The sequence below is a fragment of the Xyrauchen texanus genome, chromosome 3 (assembly GCF_025860055.1).
Source record: "Xyrauchen texanus isolate HMW12.3.18 chromosome 3, RBS_HiC_50CHRs, whole genome shotgun sequence".
Lineage (NCBI taxonomy): Eukaryota > Metazoa > Chordata > Actinopteri > Cypriniformes > Catostomidae > Xyrauchen > Xyrauchen texanus.
This window is the reverse complement of record NC_068278.1, coordinates 11,760,161-11,775,584: the sequence shown is the minus strand read 5'-3', so window position 1 is coordinate 11,775,584 and position 15,424 is coordinate 11,760,161. Positions and strand designations below refer to the sequence as shown.

Below are 15,424 nucleotides of genomic sequence, written 5' to 3'. Positions count from 1 at the left end.
TCTGTGGTAAGAGCTGTTCGTGGTGGTAACAGAGCAGAGGGCAGTGATGCTGAAACTGCCAGACTGGGGTGATATGCCCCTTCCCCCTCTAGCTCTTTTCTATTGGTCAAGTGCAGAGGAAATACAGAAGGTTCTTTTTGTCCAAGGGGAGGGAAGAGGAGGTTATTGAGGGAGACAGATTCCAGTCCTCACCCTTTACAGGGGCTCTTTGTGTGTGCCAGCGCTTCAGTCATGATGCAGTAGTGTAACTTCAGGTTACTCATGATTGTCTAGAGACAAAGACAATACTCGGAATACCATACTACCATATTACAGTAAACATGCAACGTAATGAGGTAATATGACAACAATGTTGCATACTGTACTACTGTTTGAAGTACATATTATGTACTGTTTCACGTATTATTTAAAAAAAAAATCTGTATAATACAGTATACAATTGACTGTACAGTATATGCAGTAATGAGTATGCTAGTATACAGTATATGCAGTAAGTGGTATGCTAGTATTCCTTTTTGAACATAGCAAAAGCCTCGTACATGTTCAGTAGATAAATATACTTCCACCTTCTTTTTTTCCTCTGTTCGCCTGAAGCCATCCATCCTGTCAGATTATGGCCTGTTACCTATGCAGAAAGATTTTAGTACTCAGCCTAGAAACCATAGGCAAACATAGTGATTTAAAGAGGATGCCAGCTATTCAGGGAATCACAGTAGTTTTCCATCAGTCACTGGGTCTGTAAAATTCTGTATGACTATTCAAACAGAGCTATTGCGCAGTTAATAAACTCTATTTACTCAGATTAGAGATTGATTAATTTCCCTTAACGTATAAATATTTTAAATTGCATACATGACAATTGGTCATAAAATATGAACTCCTCTTCATCAAAGTCACAATATAGACAAACACAATGTGCTTTAAGGTATCAACACACATACAAATGTAATCTTTAATGTCTTTATTGAACACATCCCATTAAACATTCACAGTGCTGTGGAAAAATTAAGTGAACCCTTGGAATTAATAACTGGTTTATCCTCCTTTGGCAGCAGTAACATTAAACTTTCCGGTAGCTGTGGATTAGACTTGCACAACATTCAGTCCACAAAACATTTTCCCAGTAGCGTTGAGCAATTCAATTAGTTATTAGGCAAACTTCAGGAGCGCAGCAATGTTTTTGTTGGAAAGCAGTGGCTGGACGGCCGCTTCTAGTGAATAGTGATAATAGCAACAGTACTATATTGTTTCCATTTATAGAGAATTTGTCTAACTGTGGACAGATGAATATCTAAGCAACAATTCTTGATCTTAGGTCTTGTGAGAACTCTCTTGTTTTTTTGGATGCATGGTCCACTTCAGCAGATAATAATTGTGAATAGCAAATTCAAAATGTTTGAGTGCTTTTTATAAGTCAAATAAGCTCTAACCCACACCTCCAATCTAGTTTCATTAATTGGATGCCAGGTTTGCCAACTCCTAACGCCCTACCCAGTCCAAAAATACAATTTATTGAAGCAAACCTTCAAAAACATTTATTCTGAAATCGTAATGGCTGTGACGACATGTAGCCTTAACGTTGTTACTCCATTCACATGCAAAATGTTTGTCAATCATAACATGTTTATGGGTATGTGTCGTGAAATACCGGTACTTTGGGGCAACTTGTCTTGTGGTGTAACATTCTGTACTCCCATGTAAAGCTATTTTAAATGGCATTTTTTTATAATATTTGTAATCCTTGTGAATTTGAGTTCTTTTTATGACCTTATCTCACTCGAGAGACTACATGGAATATTTGAACTTTTACAAAAGTATTTAAGTAGTGAAGACAAAAATATGATTAAAAATGGTGAAAAGGAAATGGTGAGCAGTTACAAGGACTAATGATACAATTTCTCTTGTACTTTCGTACATTTTACAATAAAATCCTGATTTTGATAATAATGCATGTGTCAGCTGCTCTTAAAGGGGAAATGGTGAATAAATGGTGGTAAACTGTTATTGAAAAATAAAATTATGAATATTATGAATTATTTGTAGCAAGATGGCTTGGGTAATGTTATCAGTGTACTTTGGGTAAAAACAATTCTTCTGTTGGAAATCAATAACTAAATATGGTTTAACCAGCATTAATGTCGAGAGAACAGTTAAATATTATAATTGGATACTGACAGAGGCTGATCTCCATATTGAACTGCTCTGCCTGCAGTTATTGTGTTAGTCCCTGTGTATTATTTGTTTCTCAAGCAGCATTGTGAATTGTGATCCATATGTTTTTCAAGACCTAGCATGTCAGGACTTCACCTTGTAAAGCAGGGCAGAGACCGAAGACGCATCGACCTGCAGAGAGACTTTACCGTGGCTTCACCAGCTGAGTTTGTCACCCGCTTTGGTGGCAACAAAGTCATTGAGAAGGTAAGATCCTCAACTTTCACCTGTTACTGTACTTATATGTGCATGGTGACAGCCATTAAATATATTTTGTTGTGACAGGTCCTTATCGCCAACAATGGCATCGCTGCAGTCAAGTGCATGCGCTCTATCCGTCGCTGGGCTTATGAAATGTTTCGGAACGAACGGGCCATTCGTTTTGTCGTCATGGTCACCCCAGAAGACCTCAAAGCCAATGCAGGTAATTTAAAGAAGAGAGCTTAATTGTTACGGCATTACAATATAAAATATCTGGAGAAAACCTCCCCCCCATTCCTGACTCCATCATGGTATAATCCAGGAAAATCTGTGCTGGTACATGTAAGTGTATTTCGATGAGAAGGCCTTTTGTTTAAATTGTGTCAGTCTGGTTTGTCTAGAGCAGGCCTGGTCTAATTTGTATTAAAAGAGTGCAGTAAAGCGTATCTTTTGTGTATGGCATGCTTCCTTTGGCCACCTGTACTGACATTAACACTTATGTAATCTGGAACTATGTCCACAGAGTATATCAAGATGGCTGATCACTACGTACCCGTCCCAGGAGGGACAAACAACAACAATTATGCAAATGTGGAACTCATTTTGGACATAGCTAAACGAATTCCTGTTCAGGTAAATGCATGTGAGCTTTAATGATTGATCTTCTGAGCACTTACAGTGGCTCCAAAAAGCGTTTGGACACTAAAAATGTCACTGCATTAGATAACAACGTCAAACCAAATGGCTTTTTTTGTTGTGTTTTTTTTTTTTTTTTTTAAAGGAAAGACTCTTTGGCTGAAATTGTTAGTGTAGTGAAACCACATGTATAGTGGTTTCACGTGTTTGAAGTTAATTTTCTGAACTTAAAATTACTATGTTATCTCAACACAAACAATTTGTGCAGAAATAACCAAGTTGAATTGGGCAAACCTAACAAAACTGGATTCAGTTTTAAGTTGTGACTAAATGTTTTAGTTTTTTTAATTAAGTAAGTAGAACAAGCAGCAAAAACTTTGAGTGTGTGTAAACTTGAGAATATCTGACTTCATATATCCACTTAAAATCACCTTGAGACCAGTTTGTTAAAAGTAATTGCATACATGAAGGGAAATTAAGTTACCTCTGACTGAATGCCTGGTATTATTTGTTTGCAGATGCCACTTGGTTTATTATTTTGATCTTATGTAATGAAATTCATACATTTATTAAGTGTGCCTGAAGAGTCCAAATACTTTGTAGGGCCACTGCATTGTTAACTAGACCCTTGTTTCTAACTTACTTTCCCATTTTCCCCTGTTGTCTTAAGGCTGTTTGGGCCGGTTGGGGCCATGCCTCTGAGAACCCCAAACTTCCTGAATTGCTACACAAGAATGGCATTGCTTTTATGGGTGAGGCACAGATATTATAATCCAGCAGGATTCCTACAGCACCATATTGATTTCAATTCTTAATGTATAATTATGCTTCTCATCTTACATTTAGTGTTTTTTTTTTTCTTTTCTTTTTTTTTTCTCTTACTCTAGGTCCACCTAGTCAGGCTATGTGGGCTCTCGGGGACAAAATCGCCTCTTCTATCGTGGCCCAGACTGCTGGTATCCCCACGCTACCCTGGAGTGGAGCAGGTTTGTCCACCCCCACAAGTTTTAAAGACCAGTTTCTGAGACACACATTGTAAATTAGAATGATTTGTTTTTTATATTTGAATTAAATTTTCAGTTGGAGCCATGGCACAATGGGTAATGCATGTTCTCATGGGGATGCAGGTTTGATCCCAGCCTGTGTCATGTCCCAATCCTGTTCCCACCTTTCTCTCTTTTTATTTCCCTATCTACTCTCTAATTTCCTATAAGGTAAAGGGAAAAAAAGCCCATAGGTAAATTTAAATGCTAAAAAATAGTGAATAAATAAGGAAACTTCACTGTAAAATGTAGGACCTGATGGTTAGTGCACATGCTCTAGACACGTGAATAACTTGCTGTTGTACAGGTGGGGCAAGTTTTTTTTCCAGCTTGTCAAGTACCTGTCCTATTACCTCTTTTCCCCCACACTATTTCAGCTGTCTCTATTACAGCTGGTTGATCTGGGTAGCTTATGATATATTCGATATGATTTTGTTGGCAATATAAAATTGTCACAATTTCTATGAGACATACAGAGATATTTTGATAGCATCTCTGACAGGGTTTCCACACATCCTGGAAGTCTTTTGCAATGTAGTTTTTTAGTCATGGAAACGTCATGGAAAATTAGAAAAATACCTAAGTGCCCTGGAAGTATATTGAAACCATTTGAATGTGTGGCTAACATGGTTTTTGTTACGTGTACAAAAACATGGTAATGATCAAAACTAACTTCAACAATCAGAGTCTGCTGCTTATATGGTTAGCACATGTTAGGCCTAATTATTTCTGTGATGTGAATAAAAAGGACAGGATCACTGAATCCAGTCATAAAAATGGCATTGGCTATAAAATGCGGAATGTCTTGGAATTTGACATATTTTGGATGAACATTTTTTGAATGCACAAATTATTCAATTAAAATGGTTTTATGGCCTAGTGTGATTATTAAACTGCTAAAGGCTGTGATTTTATTAAATAAATATATAATCTGCATGTGCTGCACACTTCAAAATAATAGCGTGTAATTAATTCAGAAAAAAATAACCAGTCATTAACCACAATATACATCAAGACCTTACACCCATTGAGCACATGAAATGTCCTGTAAATGTCCTATAAAATTGTGCCTTGGAAAGAGTGGGTTCCCTGTCAGATTTTTATCAGAATAAAAAGATCAGATGGTTCATCCCTTTTTGGAAAAAACATCCTTTTGCGTCACTCGGACAAAATATTGAGATATAGATAAAATATTGTATAAAGGCTGAAAATTATAGATTTTTTTTTTTGTGTGTGTGTGTATTACCCAGCCCTGATCTCTGTCAATAAAAATGGCATAAATCCCAAGAATATTACAACAAAACAGATTCAACTAATTAATGATCAGATGGTTCCTCTTATTGAAAATGTTTTAGTTTTTTGCTCTATATTGCCCAGCTGTTGTCTAGTATCAATAAAAATGGCATGTAGCCCAAGAATTAATTAATTAATTATAGAAATTCAGCTAATCATTGTTCAGATATTATGATGTTCTGTGACTTCAGAGTTTGATAGTGAGGTTTTTCAGGACTGACTGTAGAGTGGACGGAGAGTGACCAGAAGAAAGGCATCATCAATGTTCCTCCTGAGCTGTATGAGCAGGGCTGTATACATGATGTGGAGTCTGGACTGAAGGTATAACACACCCTCATCATCAATGCATGTCAAACTCATACTTCAGTCCTGTAAGTGACTGCTTTATCGAAGTCTCGCTGTTTTTCAAGTGGTGTATTTTGATGACAGGCGGCTGAACAAGTGGGCTACCCTGTGATGGTGAAGGCGTCTGAGGGTGGTGGAGGAAAAGGTATCCGAAAGGTCAACGGTGCAGAAGACTTCCCCAACCTCTTCAGACAGGTCAGAGGTCAAATCATAATCGCAGTCCTATGCTGCCGTGATTTTGGGTTGGGGTTTTATTTATTTATTTATTTATTTTTGCTGTAAAGTCCAGTAGTGTACCATAAAATCTGCTCCTACTCTACTTTTTTGTGTATGTTTTGGTTGACCTCAGGTTCAAACAGAGGTACCAGGCTCCCCCATCTTTGTCATGCGACTGGCCAAACACGCACGCCACCTGGAGGTTCAGATCTTGGCTGATCAGTACGGTAACGCTATCTCTCTCTTCGGCCGTGACTGCTCCGTCCAGCGCAGACACCAGAAGATCATTGAGGAAGCTCCTGCTACTATCGCTACCTCAGATGTGTTTGAGAATATGGAGAAGGTAATGCAGAGAATCAGGAAAAGAGATTGACCAGTATTGTTGTTAACGATACCAATTTTTTTTGTTTGAGTTTCTAATTTTATCAGAACCAATTTTTTTTTTCAGCACAAAAGAACTAAAATAATAATAAAAATAGTATGTGTATAATAAATAAATATTAATAATAAAAACCATGATTATCAGTTTTTTGTTGCATTAGAATTACAGTGTTGTTTTCTGATCTAAAAGTCAATCTTTGTTGTGGTTTGTCTAATTATGTCTAATGCACGTTTCTTACTTGAGAATGAATCACTTTAATAAGATTTTTACATTACCTGTAAAGTTTGTCATTTCTTGTTGAATGCACAGTTGTGCTTGGCATTTTTGGGTGCTGTTCCATAGAGACCCACCAAATGGTAGCCCCAAAATTATCTAGCCCTAAAATTAAAGAGGCTGATCGTTGGTCTATTTCTAATTATGAGTGCTGGGGCATCAGATTCAATTGAAGTCTTATGTTAATACTACATTCTTCAAAGGGGATCAATGTGGTATCATCCACTATGAAAAACGCATACCTGTAGTTACTTACCCTCCTATTCTGTTCAAATAGGACTACCTACTTGGAAACATTACAAGTGTAACTTTTTGGTAACACTACAATAAGGTTCCATTTGTTAACATTAGTTAACAAGAACTAACAATGAGCAATAATTATTAAGCATTTATTAATCTTAGTTAAGTGAAGTTTTAGTGTAAAATATATACAGTTGAAGTTTACATACACCTTAGCCAAATACATTTAAACTCCGTTTTCACAATTCCTAACATTTAATCATAGAAAACATTCCCTGTCTTAGGTCAGTTAGGGTCACTACTTCAGAGAGAATTATTTATTTCAGCTATTATTTCTTTCATCACATTCCAAGTGGGTCAGAAGTTTACATACACTTTGTTAGTATTTGGTAGCATTGCCTTTACATATTCTAACTTGGGTCAAACTTTTGGGTAGCCTTCCACAAGCTTCTCACAATGAGTTGTTGGAATTGTCCCATTCCTAAAGACAGAACTGGTGTAACTGAGTCAGGTTTGTAGGCCTCCATGCTTGCACATGCTTTTTCAGTTCTGCCCACAAATTGTCTTTTGGATTGTGGTAAGGGCTTTGTGATGGCCACTCCAATACCTTAACTTGGTTGTCCTTAAACAATTTTGCCACAACTTTGGAGATATGCTTGGGGTCATTGTCCATTTGGAAGACCCATTTGCGAACAAGCTTTAACTTCCTGGCTGAGGTCTTGAGATGTCCACATAATTTTCCTTACTCATGATGCCATCTATTTTGTGAAGTGCACCAGTCCCTCCTGCAGCAAACCCCCCCACAACATGATGCTGCCACCCCCATGCTTCATGATTGGGATGGTGTTCTACGGCTTGCAAGCATCACCCGTTTTCCTCCAAACATACCGATGGTCATTATGGCCATTTTGTTTCATCAGACCAGAGGACATTTCTCCAAAAGTTAAGATCTTTGTCCCCATGTGCACTTGCTAATTGTAGTCTGGCTTTTTATGGTGGTTTTGGAGCAGTGGCTCCTTCTTTGCTGAGCAGCCTTTCAGGTTATGTCGATAAAGGACTTGTTTTTAATGTATATATAGAAACTTGTCTTCCTGTTTCCTCCAGCATCTTCACGAGGTCCTTTTCTGTTGTTCTGGGATTGATTTTTCACTTTTTGCACCAAACGACGTTCATCTTTAGGAGAGAGAATGCAACTCTTTCCTGAGCAGTATCATGGCTGCGTGATCCAATGGTGTTTATACTTGCATACTCTGGTTTGTACAGATGAACGTGGTACCTTCAGACATTTGGAAATTGCTCCTAAGGATGAACTAATAAGGTCCACAAATTTTTTTTCTGAGGTTTTGGCTGATTTCTTTTGATTTTCCCATGATGTCAAGCAAAGAGGCCACAGGTACAGAGAGTTTGAAGGAAGGCGTTAAAATATATCCACAGGTACACCTCCAATTCTGTACACCTCCTATCAGAAGCTAATTGGGTAATTGTCTAAAGGCTTGGCATTCATTTCTGGAAGGCACTGGTAACTTGGTGTATGTAAACTTTTGACCAACTGGAATTGTGATATAGTCAATTAAAAATGAAGCAATCTCTCTGTAAACAATTGTTGGAAAAACTACTCGTATCATGCACAAAATATATTTGTGTCCTAAATGACTTCACAAAAATATATTTGCTAATATGAAATCTATGGAGTGGTTAAAAAATTAGTTTTAATGACTTCAAGAAGTGTATGTAAACTTTTCTAACTTCAACTGTACAATACATTTTTAAAACCAAAAGTCGCATTAGTTAACATTAGTTAATGCACTATGAACTAACAGGAACTAACATTGAACAATTGTATTTTTATTAACTAACATTTAATTTTGAATTGTTTGTTTATGATACCTAATGGATTAACTAATGTTAATGGGTGGAACCTTATTGTACAGTGTCACCAACTTTTATTTTTAAGAAATTATAAAATTTCTTCTTCCCTTTAGTAAAAACTATAAAATTATGGGGTTTTTGGGGGGATTTTAGGTTTTTATATCTTAATTGCATATATATTTCTTAATTTCACCATTTGCATAATAAGCAATTTTTTTTTTTATCCAATTTATTAACCGCTACAGTAAAAACCTAGTTGAAATGACCGAACAAGATAGGTTAAATTAAGAGAATTTGTTTTTTAAGAATCTTTTCATTATGGCCTGAAGTGAGTATCTGTCTGTTTCAGTGTGCAGTAATGCTGGCAAAGATGGTTGGCTATGTGAGTGCAGGAACTGTAGAGTATCTGTACAGTCAGGACGGAAGCTTTTACTTTCTGGAGCTCAACCCTCGTCTTCAAGTGGAACATCCTTGTACTGAGATGGTGGCTGATGTCAACCTGCCTGCTGCCCAGCTGCAGGTTTGTGTGCAAATTTTGTGTATGCGTTTTTGTAAAAAATTATTCCATGTTAAACTTGAACTTTATCCAGAGCATCTGTGACATTATCCTAAAAAAGGAGAAAAATGCCTTTAAATGCCTTTTCTTTGCAACGATATTTAAAATATTTCAACTCGTGTAATGACCATGCAATTCCTGTAAACTTTCGTATGATGTTGTGGCAATGCCACCATGACGGAACTATCCGTAACGCACTTCTTGCTATCCATAAAAGTAGTCCCACCTGAAAAGGATGATTTGAACAACTTATCAGCTTAAATAAAAAAATGTGGGATTTCTGCACACATGATGTTTCCTTATTATTGTATCTGTTAGTATTAGTATTATTATTCCTCCTACATTGGAAAATTATTACATTTGGCACACAGTTAGTGGTGGGCATGAATAGTCCCCTTAGCAAATTTAGGGCCTCTCTAGGACTAATCGTTTGTACCGTTTGTCCTAGAGACACCATTCTTTTTTTTGTCTGATTACTCACCACCCAGTGATTCAAATGGACTTTCACGTAAATTTAAAACTCCACCCATTTTAGTGACTGCCATCTTGGATTATGATGTTTACATTTACAGAAATTATAATACAGAATTTTGATTTCCGCCTTTGTTTGAAAGCTACAACTTTGCAAAGTTAACTAGGTCGGATTAAAAATGTCTTTCTCAGGATCTTTTTCCCATCGAAATGAAACTTTGTTTGATTCATGAGCACCATGGTCTGAGGGCACATGCAGAGTTTCACGACAGAGCCACCTATGGGTCAAAAATATTTACATTTGGTGTGTGTGGATTCCTTGCATTATGCAGATTTCAACAAGATCAGTTTTTCCCCTATCGGCCATGCTGCCTCCACCATATTGAATTAAAAAAAAAAAAAGTTTTTTGTATATATATATATATATATATATATATATATAAAATGCATTGTCAGATTTGAAAGAAAATATGTATTCATCATCGGCATCATGTAATAATCCATTGGCAAGTGATCTACTTTTCTTTTGGTATTTTGTAATTGTCACAGTTCTGTTCTTTTTTGAATATTTGAAATTGTTTTGAACTATTTCCACCTATAGTTCAAAAGATAATCCTCAGTTCTGTGCTGACTCTAAACTCTGCATGTCTGTTTGCCACGGTTGAGCTATGTCAGCTGAGTGGTGCAGTCTTTAGACTATAGTAACAAGGGTTGTGGGTTCGATCCAAACCTTGCTTTATTACTGTATTAACATTTATTATGGATGTTTTTGTGTTGTATTTACTGAATAGTTGCAGGGCTTATCTCTTATAATTTCTAAATGCAGGTATTCTTAGTGTTGTTGTTTTTTTTGTTTTTGTTTTTTTCTCATATGTATTTTGAACCCTTTGTTGAATTTAAATAAAAATTAGTATGGGTCATCCACATATTTTCCTGAGGTTACTGGAGTATGATAGCTTAGCATGTTTACCTGTTTAGCATGCTATCTTTTTAAGGCTATTTGATCACAATGCTATCCATAGGAAACATCAGCTTAGCATGCTAATTAGAGGATGTTATCCAACACTTTTGTGTGCTCACTCTAAATTTGTCTTGTATTTTTGTCAGTGTTCATTGTCAATGGAGTGGCTCAGTGGTTAAAACATTGGATTATGCTTCAAATGTTTGCAAAGTTGAATCCAGCAAAGGATGGTTTTACAATTTGCACTCATGTTGACCTCTGAATTTTCATGTTGTGCATACTACGTAGGCTGTAGTACTTTACAGAATTCCTGCTAGAATTTAAAACCATATAGCTCTAACAATTAAATATTCTCAGCTTGGAATGTCTCTTTGAGATGAGTCAACTGAGTGGCCTAGAGGTTAGTGCATTAGGAAATAGTTCAAATGTTTCCTGCTAAGAATGCTTAATACAGGTGAACATTTGTTGTCATCTAAAAAATCTTGAGATTTTTGTATTGTGTTCACTGAATAGCTGATGGGCTTTTCCCAAACAAATTTAGATTGTGATCTTTGATTAAAAGTGACATTGATAGTTGATAATGGTGACTGCTATGCTTTGCTATGATTCCTCTAAGCTTGGTATGTCCCTTTGGGTACTGTCGTTGGTGTGGCTGTGTGGTGTTGCACTGACCTGTGGAACAAAGGCGTAGGTTCAAATCAATCCTGAGGTGACTTGTAATACTGTGTATGTCATATGTACTCTGTGTCCTTTTAGGTTGAGCAATCCTTGCCATTTAAATGCTTAGCCTCCTTATTGCTGCTTGCAGCTGTATTTATTATTATTATTATTATTATTATTATTATTGTTGTTGTTACAAGCCTGAAATATTCTGCTTATAAATATCTGGTGAACTTTTAATAAAGCTTTGTCACTTTGTCACTTTGTAAAGCTTTGTAAGGCTTATGCACTGTAGATCTCCACAAGCACTAGATCAAGAACATCTATTGAACAATATAATACAGTCCCTTTGGCACACACTGTTCACATGACCACTGTCTTTGCTATATAGGTCACTTGGCTAAGGCCAGTGTGCTATAGGGCAAGTGAGAGTGGGAGAGGGAGAGGGGGGCTAATACTGTTATGTAATACACAAAGACTGCTGTGGATGAATGAGGGAATTTGATAGACCGAAAGGGGGGATGGGGATGGGAGACACAGTGGGCTGTCACTAATTAATTGCATAGCCAAGCGGGAGGTTAAGAGGAATATATAAATTAAGGGGAAAGGTACATATTTAATGGTGTTCACAAAGGCAAGCATCACTATTATTTGAGCTTATTGAGGAAAAGTGCACTATTGATTTTCCAATTTATCTGATTGAACATTTTCACCCGGTGGGCAATAAAACCAGTGAAACAAAAGCCCCCATAAACCTACCTTGAAGTCAGGACCCAAACCTGAATAGCAACATGCTTACAACCTAGTTTTTAAAATCTAGTTTATATTTTTTTTCTTTGTCAACCCTCACAAAAATGATTGTGCTGGTACCATAGTACTTTGATGTATACTATTATTCTGAATTATTACCATATTCATGTACATTGTATTTATATGATACTCCAAAGTACTTCAAAATTACAATGTTACATGTTCAAAAAACATGGGAATACCATGGCATTATTTTAGTGAGTGGCTCCTGTTTAAAGCTGTACTGTAATTATTGTATGAAGCTCCTTTCAGTTAAACCTGTTTGTGTCTTCTGTCTCTCAGATCGCTATGGGCATCCCACTTCACCGCATTAAAGACATCAGAGTGATGTACGGGATGCAGCCATGGGGAGACTCACCTATTGACTTTGAAGGGCTCTCTACCACCCCCTCTCCACGAGGACACGTCATTGCAGCTCGAATTACCAGTGAGAATCCAGATGAGGTGTGTGAACCCAACTGATTGACTGATCCATAAAGGGGTCTAACCTTAAAATAAAAAAAATGTTGGTCAGTAAGCACTTATTTTATATGCAAAGTGAGCGTTTACAGCACGTAGTTAAAAGTACAGTAACACAAAATGACTTGTTTAATTCTAAGAATCAGAAGAACTGTGTAAAATGGTCAAGAGAAACATAATTTTGACTTTGTGGCACATAAAACCTTAATTAACATTATAAGATGACCTCATAAAAAATAAGGAATATTCAGGGTTCATTACAAATTAAGCTCAATCGACGGAATTTGTGGCATAATATCGATTACCACAAAAATAAAAAATGTTCTCTTTTGATTTTTCTTACTTTTTCTCCCCAACTTGAAATATCCAATTCCCAATGCGCTTTTTATTGCATTTTTTACTTATTTTATCACATGGTTTGTTGAGCCCGATACCTTGAAGACCTAGTGTATGTGGAGGCTCACGCTGTTCTCCACAGCATCCACGCACAACTCACCACGAGTTATAGCGACCACGAGTAGGTTAACCCAACCTGACTCTACCCACCATAGCAACCAGACCAATTGGCATGCCCTGGATTCGAACTTGCAACTCCAGGTGTTGTAGTCAGCGTCTTTTTTATGAAAAAAGCAAAAATCTGGGTAACAGTGAGGCACTTACAATGAAAGTGAATGGTGCCAATCCATTAATCTTAAAATGCTCACTGCTTACATGCATCTTCATAATGCAATTACAATGCAATTAAGGCAATACTGCAAATAAACTGTTGCTCATGTAATCAGAATATTGTGATTTATGATATTGTGATTATGATAATAATAATAATAAGGCTAAAATGATAATCACAGTAAGATATATGTGGAGTAATCCTATTTTAATTGCTTCATACTGGCATACAAATGCTTTAATAGCATTTCTTCCACTCTGACCAAAGTCGCATGCGCCAGTGCTGCAGATGGATGATGTTACTTTCAAGCACAGGTTCGAAAACATTCTGAAAAAAATTCAGCTGCACTTCTCTGCTTCATGTGATACGGCAGTTTCTTGCACTGTTTTCCAGCAGTGGTGCTCCCCATCTACAGCCCCACGGCAAAAGAAAACATATTTTCCCTAGTTGTGAATGTCCGTTTACAGTTTTAATTGAATGTTGGTGAGATAAAAAAGAATGTATTCTGCAAAAAAATGACAAGTACGTCTTTCAAACGAGTTCTCTTTCTAACATTTGTTCGGTATCTCACCATGAGAATTCACCTCAGGCATATCCAACACTGGAAGCAATGACACCACGTTTGTCAGCTGACAGACCAATTACAGCAGTGATAAGGGAGCCCCAACTCCCAATGTAAGGCACTGCTACAGGTCTCTTATTCATTCTCATTCACCTCACCCATGGAGATTATTGGAAGCTATCCTCAGCAGGACTCGCAAGATGGGGTCACTAAACAGTTCGTTAAACGAGCCATTCAAGTATGTCGTAAAGCTCTGCTTTTTTCTTTTAGTGAATATATTCACCGTTGAAGTACTTTTCTGCTGTGTCGATATTGTTTATCCAGGCATAAACCAGCACGTCAAGGTGGGTTTATGTATTTTTCCAGTTGAGTTAAAAGTGGTTATAGCTTCTACCCTCTCCTGCACGCCGTGGTGGTGTGGCAGAATGGCTGGTCTTATATTAAGGAGAGATCTAGGGATTAACACAAAAATTAGTGGCACGTTGTGGTGAACTGGCTCTGTTCTTAAGCTCAGTTTTCTGTAATGGCGACTGCGAGTTCACTGAGCGGCAGAGCGAAAGAGAAGGTTCCTTCCCGTCAGTGTGCGTGTGGATCTATGACCTTGACCAAGGATTCCCACCTGCTCTGTATCGCATACCTCATGTTCTGATATGCGCAGTCTGCACTCGCTAATCCCAAGTGTTGTCCACTCTGTTCCCGGTTCATATGCTGAGTTTTGGAAAGGATGGTGTGGGGTCACTCAGTCGAATAATGGGGATCACTCTTTTTCTCCGTCGCCAGTGGAGAAAGACCCCTGCCCCAGCCGCAGGAACAGCGCAACTGGGGCGATTTAATGGATTAAGTTTTCACCAATCTGCCTTTCCTCTTTGAATCTACCCCTTTGATGGTGGACAGGGAAGAAGATGAAGAGGATTATGATGATGGTTGCCTTTCATAGGACGATGGCGAGGAGGATAAGTTTGATGCTCTTTTCCCAGCTCATTCTCATCCAGGCAGCGTGATGGTCTCGTCCCCTCTCATGTCCAGGGAGAGCTGGACCTGTTTGAAATATGTAGACAGGCGGGAGCCAAACTCTCCATCAACTGGCCGACACAGCAGGCATGCCAATGTGCAAAGAGTACTGTATGATGGTAAACGGCTGCCATCTCGTGCTACCCCGGTAAAACAATTGATTCCTGCTGTCCCAGGGTGTTGCGGAGATGCGTTTTCTCTGAGTGCCTGTTAAAGGTTTCTCTAGGCTGCATGTGCACAGGATGGATGATCTAGGGATGTCGAGGCATCTGTGGCAAATCGCCTCCACTGATTCGATTGTCAGCCTCCATTTATCAGAAGATCATAGTCATTGTGGATCTCAACATTCACATGTCAAGAGGAGCCATCCAGAGCTGTGGCCTCAGAATGGGTCTTGTCATCATGGGCGAACAAGCTCTATGGCTGGGTTTGTCTGAGAGAGAGATGATGAAATTCCCGGATGCCCCGGTGGAATCAAAAGCACTTTTTGGGCTATGGTTTCTATGATGCAGCATTTAAAACTTTCCTTTCATGAAAAGTCACTACTTTTCTTGCTCC

General features: G+C 37.8%; 1 protein-coding gene across 7 annotated transcripts in view; it reads left to right on the top strand.

Annotated features, from left to right (window-relative positions):
- The window catches only part of acaca (acetyl-CoA carboxylase alpha), an 88,373-nt gene that overhangs the window by 12,241 nt on the left and 60,708 nt on the right, over nucleotides 1-15,424 (top strand). For all 7 annotated transcript variants that reach the window (XM_052097608.1, XM_052097625.1, XM_052097618.1 and 4 more), the window contains exons 3-12: nucleotides 2,286-2,418; nucleotides 2,497-2,635; nucleotides 2,936-3,045; nucleotides 3,719-3,800; nucleotides 3,936-4,034; nucleotides 5,599-5,705; nucleotides 5,814-5,924; nucleotides 6,079-6,288; nucleotides 9,059-9,229; nucleotides 12,450-12,611. In XM_052097608.1, coding sequence (XP_051953568.1) covers nucleotides 2,286-2,418; nucleotides 2,497-2,635; nucleotides 2,936-3,045; nucleotides 3,719-3,800; nucleotides 3,936-4,034; nucleotides 5,599-5,705; nucleotides 5,814-5,924; nucleotides 6,079-6,288; nucleotides 9,059-9,229; nucleotides 12,450-12,611 — 1,324 coding nt within the window. The remainder of the gene's footprint in view (nucleotides 1-2,285; nucleotides 2,419-2,496; nucleotides 2,636-2,935; nucleotides 3,046-3,718; nucleotides 3,801-3,935; nucleotides 4,035-5,598; nucleotides 5,706-5,813; nucleotides 5,925-6,078; nucleotides 6,289-9,058; nucleotides 9,230-12,449; nucleotides 12,612-15,424) is intronic.